Source organism: Nyctereutes procyonoides, unplaced genomic scaffold (genome assembly GCF_905146905.1).
Source record: "Nyctereutes procyonoides isolate TBG_1078 unplaced genomic scaffold, NYPRO_anot_genome, whole genome shotgun sequence".
Taxonomy (NCBI): domain Eukaryota; kingdom Metazoa; phylum Chordata; class Mammalia; order Carnivora; family Canidae; genus Nyctereutes; species Nyctereutes procyonoides.
In genome coordinates this window covers 42,867,094-42,879,755 of record NW_026575131.1, presented here as the reverse complement: position 1 = coordinate 42,879,755, position 12,662 = coordinate 42,867,094, and the positions used below count along the sequence as shown (strand labels likewise).

Genomic DNA, 12,662 nt, shown 5'->3' with positions numbered 1-12,662 from the left:
GTTCAAAGGGTCTGAATAACTTTATGGTACTTTCTGTGCGTGTTTACCCTGTTATTTACCATGTGGGCTCACAGGTTCACGGTCTCCCCTCTGCATAGGTCAGTCTTCAGTTGTTTTAAAGGCAGAAGAAGGAATCTATAAACCATTCTATCAAGTTCTGCCTGTGTGTAATTCTAACCCTGGCAGCCCACAGGGGTTAAACTAAAACTAACCCTTTTCGTTTTAGTTACATAGTAACATAGTAAAACTTTTCCCTCTAGGCATTTCTCAGTTTTTAAAAATATATTTATATACATATTAAGTAGCCAGCTATAGTAAGTTAAATCTCCTCGTTTTTGATGAAGTTTTGTCACGAGCAGCTAGTGAAGGGGGATTGATGAACATCATTATTCGGCAAGGGTGACACTAGACCTGGGATACTATCAGAGGCAGTGGCTCCTGGGTTTGCCCATTAATTGCTGCCACACAAGAGTGTGAGAAAGGATTGACACCAGGCTCTCTGGGTTCCTGCCTGCTGGGTTCCATTGGGCAGTGGAGCTTTCTACCAGTGACATGCACACAATTTCTCTGGACATTTGTCCCAGGGGTTTGGGGGGAAATGGAAAGAATCTGGGCTTTGAGATATGACACGTCTCATTTTGAAATTTGTTTGCTGCTTTTTTTAAAAATTTATTTTAAGTTTATTTATTTATTTATGTATTTATTTATTTAATAATTATTTGAGAGAACATGTTAGCACAAGCAGAGGGAGAGGGACAAATAGACTCCCCACTGAGCACAGAGCCTGACTTGAGGCTTGGTCTCCCCCTAAGATCACAACCTGAGCTGAAGTCAAGAGTCAGATGCTTCACTGACTGAGCCACCCAGGTGCCCCAAAATCTATTTGCTTATTAGCCATATGACCCAGGGGCAAGTTAGTTACCTTCAAACCTTGGTTTCTCCATTTGCAAAGTGGAGACAATATCACTACCTTGTAGACTCAGTATATAGTTTAAGAAATAATATTTGTAAAATACCTAGTATTTATTTTTTAAGTACTCTTGGGGTGCCAACGCCTATGTGCACTCATGCATACACGGACACATACCAGCTCCAAATGAACCTCACCAACTCTTCATGAACCTCATGTAGAGATTTTTAGCCTAAACACATTCTGAGTGCTTACTTTTAAGGTCATGATTTTTATTTGGCCCACAGTAAATCTGTTATTTCCCTGCCCATTTTGATTTTGGCAAGTAATTGCAATAAAGTTAACATTACCTGGTATTCATTGTGTGCTCTGCCCCATACACTGTACATTGTGCATGATTTCATTCAGACCTTGGAGCAGCGCCACCTCCATTTGGTGGATGAAAAACTTCAGATTTGGAGAGATTAGGGTAATTATTTGAAGTTACAGTTAGTAACTAATGAAATGTCTGAGTAGCTAAGGCTAGCAAACCAGTTGTTTGCTACCAGAGTCCGTGATGTTCCCTGCTACATTGCATGTTGTCCAGTTTCTGAGCTTATAGAATTATCTGAGGCTATTGTTAAAAATTAGGGAAATATAGGGACTGGTGACCATGATTGGCTCCAGTGCGGACATCTGGGTGGTTAAGAAGAGAAAGGGAACCTGATTTTTCAAACAATACCGTCAAATTTTATAAACTTTGTACTATTTGTTTTTTATTTCCCATTGTAAGAAAGGTGTTAGGGGCACCTGAGTGGCTCAGTGGTTGAGCGACTGCCTTCGGCTCGGCGTGATCCTGGGGTCCTGGGATCAAGTCCTGCATCCCCGCAGGGAGCCTGCTTCTCCCTCTGCCTATATCTCTGCCCTTCTCTGTATCTCTCATGAATAAATAAATAAAAACCTTAAAAAAGAACAAGAAAGCCTTTAAAAATGTTTTTTTTTTAAGATTTTATTTATTCATGAGAGACTCCGAGAGAGAGAGAGAGAGAGAGAGAGAGGCAGAGACACAGGCAGAGGGAGAAGCAGGCTCCACGCAGGGAGCCCGACGTGGGACTCGATCCCGGGTCTCCAAGATCACACCCTGGGCCGATGGCAGCACTAAACTGCTGAGCCACCCGGGCTGCCCTAAAAATGTTCTTAATGGGCAATTTCCAGCCCTTGCTTCAGAGATTCTGACTTGAGTTCATCTCAAGGCCGAGTGTGTTAATTTTCAACAGATAGCTCAGGAGATTCTGGTACAGTGTAGGGACCATGCTTCAAGAAGTCTTGATATACAGCACAGTGGGGAGCAGCTGTGTCATAGGGGGCCTGCTTCTGGCCTAGTTATTTAAACTTCTTTTGCTCTCTGGTAATTGCATACTCCTGGGCCACAACTTCCTGGCCGGCCTTTCAATTCATCAGTTTTACTAATGTTACTCATGAAAGCCTGGATACAAGAGGAGGAGGAGGGTCTTAGTGCATTGGACTGACTTCGGTATGAGGGTGTTTATACAAATATGTTTTAGTTATTTTCTAGTGGACTCTGCTGGCATGGTGGTGACGAGTCAGGAGGGTGTGTTCCGCAGCAACTGCATGGACTGTCTGGACAGAACCAATGTGATCCAGAGCCTGTTAGCTCGCCGCTCACTGCAGGCCCAGCTTCAGGTGCACACACTTTTTTTCTTATTACGTCAACAATGGAGCCCCAAATTAAAGAAGCCGCATCTTTAAAAGCCTTAGCAGAAAACATTAGAAAAACAAGGGGTGCCTGGGTGTCTCGGATGGTTGAGCATCTGCCTTCAGCTCAGGTCGTGTCCTGTGATGATTGAGCCCCACTGGGCTCCCTGCTTAGCAGAGAGTCGGCTTCTCCCTCTCCCTCTGCCCCTCCCCCTGCCTGTGTGTGTGCACGTGCTGCTCTCTCTCTCTCAAAAAAAAAAAATAGTAATAATTAAAAAAATACAAAAATACATTACAAAAACAACAGAAAACATTGATGTTGCTCCCCACCCTAACTTAGCTTTTGTTTCGTGTTTTTGTCTTTTCCATCCGTGGGTGTGCACGTTGCCATACCTGTGGTCAGCATATGTGTACACAGTTGTGGGGTTTTTTAAACAAGATTATATTTTTAAGTAATATCTGCAGTCAGCGTGGGGTTCAAACGCATGACCCTGAGATCGAGAGGTGCACGTTCCACTGACCCAGCAAGTCAGGCACCCCTTTACACAGTTTTAAATTTGCCTGATCCTTTAGAGTTCTAGGGAGCCATAATTTTTTTTTTAAGTTACACTTACTAAGTTGCTACATTTTGGCTTATAAATAGCACTGTAGAGACTCTATCTGCATCTGTTACTATGAACTTGAATTCTTCCCTTTGGGTTCCTTGCCAGAAGTGGAATTTACTGCTAAAGAGAGCATGCTTTCCGAGAGGGACATAGCAGTCTATACTGCACCAGTGAGCGCGATAAGTGAATCCATTTCATTGAACTCTTGCCAGTGTGAGATGTTTTTATTTAAAACTTTTTTCTGTATTAGTACAGAGTAGTACCTCACGGTTGTTTTCATTTGCATCTCTTCTATTACTGGCAAGTGATACTAACCTCCTGCTAAGAAGTTTCTGACACAGCTTTCTTTACCACTAAAATTGGGCTATTGAGAAAGATAGCTATAAATATTTTCTTGTGTTTATATTTGGAATTAAAAATGTAGAGCCCAGATTTCTAGATCACATTGGCACTTAGTATGAGGGCCAAACAAAACGCATGCCACGTGGTTTCCTGCCTAAATAGTAAGCTGCGTTTATGACAGTTCAACTTTATTATTTTATGATACCAGAAAAGAATTACGGACGTAAAACACCTCTGAAATGAATTGCCTTTGAATCCTAAGTAACACAGGCCAAAGAAGTGGTTTCCCTGTTTGAGCATGCTCTGGTTTGTATTGTACCTTGTCCTTTTCATCCTGATGAATTTGCTTCAGGGCCTGTTTTTTAATAGAAACAATAGTAGCAAAAACCAAAAACAAACCAGTAGTAGCAATGGTTGTTTGCAAGGCCAATAAACAAAAACCTATTTAATTAGGTTCTGTAATCTATGTTTAACTATTTTACATGCTGAATGTAGTATCATAAAACCTAACCAGCCTTCAGAGAGTCTTGGGGCATCAGTGCCAGCTGGTGGGGTCCTCCAGTTGTGGGCCCCCCCCCAACTGAGGGTCATGGAGGGCAGCTCCTGCGATGTCTGAGGTGGGAGCACCATCCTGGGGTGGAGATAGAGAGCTGTCATCTGAGGTGCAGTGACAGTGGGGACTCTGAGGTGGTTGAGGTCTGAGACAAAGCAAGGCAGGGGCTCCTAATCTGTCATCAGTGACCCCCAAAGGGGAGTCCACAGAGGGATTCAGGAGGTGCAAAGGGCTGTGTGTATGTGCAGTTTGTGGGGAGGTAGGTGTATAGCATTCATCTGGGCGCAGTGTGTGAGGGAAGCCTGGAGATGGGAGTGGGGAGGCTAGAGGGTGGAGGGCAGTGGGAAGTTGGGGAGTGGCTGCGAAGGAGGAGGTGATGGCTGGGGTCCTACCTCTGCTCTCCCTTCTGCCCCCCTGTTCCTGTGGGGCTGGGGCATAGGGAGAGTGGGGGCTGCAGGGGGAGGAGCCCTCAGAGGGGGAGGCCATTGTGAGCGGGGGCACCCCTGTAGGCAAGGACTGTATTTCCCACCTGCAGCCAGGAACCATGTGACGATACCATGGGGGATTGTCTGCTTTTCTGGAATCATGTGTGCTGAAATCGGTTACATTTGAATATGGTGTGCTTCCTATTCTAGAGACTAGGAGTTTTGCACGTGGGACAGAAGCTTGAAGAACAAAATGAATTTGAGAAGATTTATAAAAATGGTAGGTAATTTCTTTAGTAGAGGCAAAGTTACTCCGATGGTGAAATAAATTAATATCTTGGATTTAGGAACTCTGGTTGTCATGTGAATCACTGTTGATTATCTTTTCCTTGTTTTCACAGCCTGGGCTGACAACGCAAATGCTTGTGCCAAACAATACGCAGGCACTGGTGCCTTGAAGACGGACTTTACCAGGTAAGCCATGCTTTTCACATTGCACTCTGGATCTGCAGGTCTCGTGTCCCCTCCAGAGGCCACGACACCCAGGGCCTCAGGTCACAGCAGTTGAGTCAGGTGTGCTGGGAGGGGAGGCTCAGGTGCTGGAGGCTTCCTAGCCTCCCTGGGTGTAGTTATGCTATGTGGAGAGGCAGCCGCACCCCTAAGCCCCCCTCTGCAGACCTCGCGATTCTGGCCCCGGTCCCTGCAGTCTGAAGCAGAACCTGAGGTTCTGGACCTCAGGGAAGCAGCCAGGTGATGCCCATGCGGCTTTCCAGGACCACACTGGCTAGTGAGAGGTCAGGACGTTGGGGATTTGTTACAGATGTTGGTCTTTCTCTGCTGTAGCAATTCCCCGAGAGCAAACATTCCTAGTCTGTTGTTCTGACCCTGGGTTGTGTGTTTCTCTTCGGGTTTCTTCCCCTTGCAGCTGGACCTGAGCGTTTTGTCTTTGTGCCAACTTTGGTACTATTTTAGAGGGAGAGTGCACGTTTCTTGGACTTGCCAGTAGTTTCTTTTTTTTTTTTTATTTATGATAGTCACAGAGAGAGAGAGAGAGAGAGAGAGAGAGAGGCAGAGACACAGGCAGAGGGAGAAGCAGGCTCCATGCGCTGGGAGCCCGACGTGGGATTCGATCCCGAGTCTCCAGGATCGTGCCCTGGGCCAAAGGCAGGCGCCAAACCGCTGCGCCACCCAGGGATCCCTTGCCAGTAGTTTCTTTTGGGAGATGTCTCCTTGATACTTTTAGGGGTGATTTTTAAAATCGTTGTAACTGGGCAGCCCTGGTGGCACAGCGGTTTAGTGCCGCCTGCAGCCCAGGGCGTGATCCTGGAGACCCTGGATCGAGTCCCACGTCAGGCTCTCTGTATGATGCCTGCTTCTCCCTCTGCCTGTGTCTCTGCCTCTCTCTCTGCCTGTGTCTCTCTCTGCCTCTCTCTCTCTCTCTGTTTCTATGAATAAATAAATAAAATCTTAAAAAAAAAAAAAAAGAAAACCCTCTTTCTTAAAAAAAAAAAAATCCTTGTAACTCACTTATCTCCATACCACATACTTGCCACAAAACCGTGGGAGAATTTACTATACAAATCTGTAACTTGAAATTCACCTCTTCTCCCCAGAACCGGGAAGAGAACTCAGCTGGGACTTCTGATGGACGGCTGGAACTCAATGATACGGTATTACAAGAACAACTTCTCTGATGGCTTCCGGCAGGTGAGTTTGTGTTTGGTGCTCATGTCTGGTCGTCAGGGGGCCGCAGCTTTGTACTGTTCTTGAGTCACATAATTACATCGAATTGGGGACTTATTAATTCCTTTCCTCTGTTCTAGGATTCCATAGACTTATTTCTTGGGAACTACTCAGTGGATGAATTAGAATCTCACAGTCCTTTAAGTGTTCCACGGGATTTGAAATTCCTGGCTGTAAGAAACCTTTCTTTTTCAAGTTTTGTTTTTTTCTTGCAAAGATTTATTTATTTCAGAGAGAATGTGAGGAGGTTCGGGGGTGGGGGGTGGGGAGGAAAGAATCTCAAGCAGACTGCCTGCTGAGTGCAGAGCCTAACTTGGGGCTCAATACAATGACCCTGAGATTACAGCCTAAGCTGAAATCAAGAGTCGCGGACACCTAACGGACTGAGCCACTCAGGCGCCCCTGTTTTTCAAGTTTAAAAGCATTAGGTCTGAAGGTATAGATGGCGCCAAGTCCCTTTGATTTAAAACTCCCTATGTTGTTCTAAATGGACTGTAAATACTTCTTTTACCTGAGGAGAAGATGAGGGAAAGGAGTAAAACAACTTTGGGATGTTTGTTTTCTCTCACATGTCACTGTCTTTTTCTGTGAGAGCACAGGAGCAGAAGGGAGCTCGGAGGGTTTCTCGTTTCAGGGAGGCTCCACTCCTGTCACGGTCAGGGGTCGCTGGGGGCACAGCTGTAGCATGAAAAGCAGAGTGGTTCTTGACACTTCTGTCCTTTTTTTGACCTCTCTATTCACCAGACTTTGCAGGAGTCCCTCTGGGGTCTCACCCAGTGGGCAGAGTGCCCCTGCACGGAGCAGGCTTCTCACTTGGGCGGCCTCTCTTCATTTGGCTCCTAGGCTTGGGCCAGAGCCATGCTTCTTCACACCTTGTGGCCTAACCAGTCTGAAGACTTCAGCAGTTGTGATTGAACCCCCACCCCCCAATAATGGGGTTTTGTTGAGAAAAGATATTTTGTAGTTAGATTGCAGAAGGGTTTTCTTTTTCACACAAAGCTTGCACAACAGACTTCGAAACCATTGAGTAGTGTTCTTTTTTTTTTTTAATTTTTTTTTAAATTTATTTATTTATGATAGAGAGAGAGAGAGAGAGAGACAGGCAGAGGGAGAAGCAGGCTCCATGCACTGGGAGCCCGATATGGGATTCGATCCCAGGTCTCCAGGATCACGCCCCGAGCCAAAGGCAGGCGCCAAACCGCTGCACCACCCAGGGATCCCTTGAGTAGTGTTCTTAAGTGATGGCTTGTCTCTCCATTTTTCTTTTCAGTTGCCTATTATCATGGTTGTTGCCTTTTCGATGTGCATTATCTGTTTGCTGATGGCTGGTAAGTCTGCTCTTCCTTCACAGACTCACATTCCTTTCTCAGAATGTGGCACTTCCTTGTACAGCGTCGAGTTTGCAAGCATACTCTGCACTTGATGTTTTCCTGTTAATTGTAGGGGGAGCAAAGTGACCAGATGTGAGTAGTTTAAATGTAACAAGAGAAAGAATTTATAATTCTTTGTTCAGTATTTTGTTCTTTGTTCAAATTCAATAATTGTTGTTAGGTCTTGGTTTTGGTTTTTTAAGATTTAAACTTTTTTTCCTTCTTAACTAATACAAAGTAATCTTAGAAAACACAGGTGAGAAAGAAGAAAATATTATTTATCGTTCTGCTTTGTAGAGTTAAGCTAACTACTCTTAACATTGTGATGTTTTATTTATTTATTTTTTAAGATTTTATTTATTTATTCATGAGAGACATAGAGACAGAGGCAGAGATACAGGCAGAGGGAGAAGCAGGCTCCATGCAGGAAGCCTGACGTGGGACTCGATCCCGGGTCTCCAGGATCAGGCCCTGGGCTGAAGGCGGCACTAAAGTGCTGAGCCACCTGGGCTGCCCCGTTGTGATGTTTTAAAGATTTATTTATTTATTTATGATAGACGTGGGGGGTGGGCAGAGACAGAGGAGGAGGTAGAAGCAGGCTCCATGTTGGGAGCCCGACGCGGGGCTCGATCCCGGGACTCCAGGATCGCGCCGTGAGCCAAAGGCAGGCGCCAAACCGCTGAGCCACCCAGGGATCCCCATCGTGATGTTTTAATCTTTGTGTGTGTGATTTTTTTTTTTTTTTACAAGTGAGATACACATTTTTTTATAATCAGTTTTTTCTCATTGAGCAGTATAAGCCTTTCCCCATGTTCTTTATTTTTAATGGCTGCATTAAAATCCATTTATGGATATATAGTTTATTTAGCCAGCCACCTATTACTGGACAAGCAAATGTTATTAATAGATTAATACACTACTCATCATTAAATTTTAGTAGATTGAGGGGCAGCTGGGTGGCTCAGTCGATTAAGTGTCTGACTCTTGATTTCAGCTCAGGTTGTGATCTCAGGGTTGTGGGATTGAGCCTCGCATCCAGCTCCATGCTAAGCATGGAGCCTGTTTAAGATTCTCATTCTTTCTCTAAAGAAAAAAAAATTTTTTTTAGCCTAAGAACTTGTGCTAACAAGGTCTTTACTGGTTTTCTCTTTTTCTCTGTTTTCCTGTGTTACTAAGCTAATAAGCACATAGGATTAAAGTGTTTCTGTTAGGTACTCTTCAGTGCTATGGGATCTGAGTCTATGAGTTGGCTGTATTACGCTTTGAGATGCAGCTTTAGGCAGGTTGGGCTGTCTTATCTGAGCCCTACCCATTGTCAGGGTCCCATTCTCACTCTCGCTTCTCACAGTGACCCTTTGTTCTCCCACACAGACCTTACCCCCTTCTCATCTCCACAGCATCATGTCCCTTTCTTACAGCACTGTGTCCTTTGGCCTCATAAGCACCTGGGGATCTCTTTTTCTGAGGTGGCGTATCTCTGTGGTGTCCCCAGCATCCCTAGTGACCATCTCTCTTTGTGGGTCATGATTTGCATATTCGTTTATCTTTCTCACTGGATGAGCAACACTTTGAGGGCAGACACTGTGCCTTTCTCAATGTTTTATCTCCTGTGTCTGGGATATAGTAAACCCTCACCAAAAGTTTGCTGAGCTAAGGACCCTTAACACCACCCCTACGCGCATTCTGGAGCAGAGGGTCAATAGGTACCTGTTCATGTCTGAAATCCCTGTAATCCCCTCAGTGTTCAGCGCCATAGGCAGTCATGACATGGGCAGGGAGCCATCCTGTTGTACTCTAGGGCAGGAGTTAGCAAACATTTTCTCTAAAGAGCAAGATAATAAATAGTTTTGACTTCCAAACTACATACCATCTCCATTTGCACATTATTTGTTTTTACAACTTTTGGAAATGTAAAAACTCTTCTTAGCTCACAGAACGAAAACAGGCTGAGGGCTCTAGAGCACGGGCAGTGCTTTGTGGCATAATTTGGGCCCTGTGTCCAGTCTGGGGACAGGAAGGAAGGTGGACAGGGCCAGTGAGCACGTGCCTCGTGATTTCTAGGGGGTCATGCTCTTCAATCCCTAGACTCTCTGACTCCTTTAAAACACTGCCTAGTGGATGCCATTTTCTGGGAGCCTGTCAAATTAGTTTTGTTACTTTGATCTCTTCTGTGTTTTCTTGACATCCCTGTAGAACGTCTGGGGAGGGAGGAAAGTTGACAGCTCAGCCTGAACAAATGATGATTCCTTTGGGGAATGTCCTGGGTTGGGCTTGTGAGGAACTGCCTTTCTTCTTTGTCCAAGAAGAATTTTAAAACTCAGAGGTGTGAAAATGAGCAATTACATAAATTTCTATAAAAAGAGATGGATGCTGAGGATAGCAATGTTTCATGTTAGTGCTATAAAGTGATGAGCATTGTGATGTTTAGATGTGATAGCATCTGATTTCTAGCCTGTTCTTTGGGTTTTTAGAGAATGGGTATAAGCGCAGCATGATCTCCGACAGCTTGCTAGGAAAGAGCCTGCCTGGCATGCTTTCTCACCGTCTCCTGGCCTCTGCACACATCTCCCAGGTCTGCAGGTGCAGTCAGTCCTGTCACAGGAGGGAAGCTGCGCTAAGTTCAGCTGCTCAAGTAGTAGAACAAAGTAGATCTTTTCCCACTGCTACTAACCCTCATGAACTCTAGACATTGCAAAAAATGCTTATCGGGAGAGTTTTGTGAAATTGGTCATTAAAATATGTTACTGAGCTTTGTCTTACACACTTTTATACATTGCTTTTCTGAAGCATGTATGTATGTTTTGTACAGTTATTTTTGTGTAGGCATTTTGATTATGGTAAATGTATTAATAGTTTCTTGTAATATAAAAGTGCTGAGTCTAAAAGTAAGTAATTATTTGCATGATTGGAATGCAAATAGTTTGGTCAGGTGGTTTTTAAGCTGTGGCCTCTGGACCAGTGGCTTCGACATACCTGGAAACTTGTTAGAAATGCAGATTCTTGAGCCCCACCCCCACCTGCCAAGTCAGAATCTCTGGGGTTGGCCCCAGCAGCCGGCACCTTGTCAAGCTCTGGAGAGTTCTGATGTCAGTCAGAGTTCAAGAGCCACTTGTTCAAACCTTAATTGAGAGGTTCTTATATTTTTCCTGCATATGTGGTAATAAACTTTGATATTGTGAAGATGAAACTTTAATATTTCAACACTGGACTTTAATTTTGCTAAGCAGCTGAAAACTGCCTCTGGGATCAATAAAATGATTTTTATTTATCAACTCTTTTTTTTTACATCAATAGGTGACACTTGGACAGAAACACTGGCCTATGTGCTTTTCTGGGGAGTTGCAAGCATCGGAACATTTTTCATTATTCTTTATAACGGCAAAGATTTTGTCGATGCTCCCAGATTGGTCCAGAAAGAAAAGATGGACTGAATTTGTGTCTGTGGAAAGCGGCTTGGCTTAGAAGATTCCATTATGCAGAACTGGAGTCTTTACTGACCCGCTTTCCACATCATCCCGAGGTCTTTCGAAAGCCTTTCTCCAAAAGCCCACTCTGTGCGCCGTATGGGGGGATGACCTCTGGTCAGCCTGATGTTCCTGCCTTGACCATCTCTTCACTACTTGGACAGCTCTAGTTATAATTTGAAGCTCTTCTGTAATTAAAAGGTAACCTGAATCCAGCTCCTGGAATGGAAGGAATCTATTCCTTGTCAATTTAATCAACTCTTGCAGAATAAGTAATATATTTAAGAAATCTAGCTTCTTTCCTTATTTAAAATGGTAAAATTATTTTTCTAGCTCAGTTTCCTTATTGTCACTGTAGAGGCAGTTGCTGTTAGCAGGCGAACTCCCCCACACATCTTTGAATTTTTCTTAAAAGTTGAATAATAAGCTAACTTCCTGTGTGTATGCAGTGTGAGTGTGTCACAGACATCAGGTAGTTTGACAAAGCAGGTTGTGACCTCCTGGCAGGGCTGGTGGGGGCCGGGGCTGGCATTCTGTTGGCGTTTTGGTTGAGCTGCCTTCTGAGTTCAGCTTGAACTTGGGTGTGAAGAAGAAGTTCAGATTTACTTTATCTTTTTTAAAAGGTGTAAATGAAATCAAAGAGTGTAAAGTCTGTGTCTTATGCTAAAGGTCCAAAGCCGCCTCTGTTTTAAGGATTTGCCCTAGTGTGGAAGATACCCTCCGTTGGTCAGTTCCTCCCTCCTGGATGTGTTGGTTTCTTTGGGGTTCGTTCAGAGACTCGTGAGCCTCTGGGAGGCTCTGGTGCTGGACTTGGTGTTGCACTTGGAGGCAGCAGCTGCTTTCCACGCATGGTACTATCAATGCTTTTCACTCTGTAAAGGTTTCTGTTAACGATCAATAAATGTGTCTGAAATTTCGTGCTTCCAGGTAGTTAGAGTTCTCCAAATCAAGGACCAACTTAAATGTTAATTTATGTGCAAAAACAAGCCTGAAAAATATGTTTTAGAAGCTGTGCATAGTTCTAACTATAAGTTGGACTGTATATTCAAACTGTAATTATGAGGTTTAAATATTAGGAAAGTGTGTAGGGTAGCATACTTGCCACTATTTTAAAACTGTCAATTAAATACTGCTACAATATTTGTGTTGTGCTTGAAAATATGTACAGTTTTTTCAATAGTAAGACCTTCTGTTGTCCTTAAATCTCTCAAAGCGCCTTTATTTCAACATGACTTTTTTTTTTCAAACATTATCTTTTATAAACGTTAATAAAGAGTCATTGCTTCTAGAAACTCTAAAGGAGATAGTAGCTGGAAGCCCTCTGTAGCTTAAAATCCGTCATTAAAACTCACAATAGGGTAAGTAATTAGAACTACCTATTCTTACCATGTAAATAAGCATAATTTGTTCCAAAGATGAAACATTTGAAACTTGGTTCCTGTCTACTGTAATATATTACTCAAGTGCTACTGGACATTTCATGTGAAGAACTGACTTCCACAACCACAGCAAAGACCAGCTGGGAGCCGCTCGTGTGGCTCATGTGGCTGCTCTG

The 12,662-nt window shown here is 43.9% G+C and overlaps 1 protein-coding gene across 1 annotated transcript in view; it reads left to right on the top strand.

Annotated features, from left to right (window-relative positions):
- The window catches only part of SACM1L (SAC1 like phosphatidylinositide phosphatase), a 59,906-nt gene extending 47,659 nt beyond the window's left edge, over nt 1-12,247 (top strand). The window contains exons 14-20 of the mRNA XM_055343580.1: nt 2,455-2,593; nt 4,741-4,810; nt 4,932-5,004; nt 6,144-6,237; nt 6,354-6,446; nt 7,544-7,601; nt 10,938-12,247. Coding sequence (XP_055199555.1) covers nt 2,455-2,593; nt 4,741-4,810; nt 4,932-5,004; nt 6,144-6,237; nt 6,354-6,446; nt 7,544-7,601; nt 10,938-11,074 — 664 coding nt within the window. The 3' untranslated portion in view covers nt 11,075-12,247. The remainder of the gene's footprint in view (nt 1-2,454; nt 2,594-4,740; nt 4,811-4,931; nt 5,005-6,143; nt 6,238-6,353; nt 6,447-7,543; nt 7,602-10,937) is intronic.
- Nucleotides 12,248-12,662: the final 415 nt, after the last annotated feature.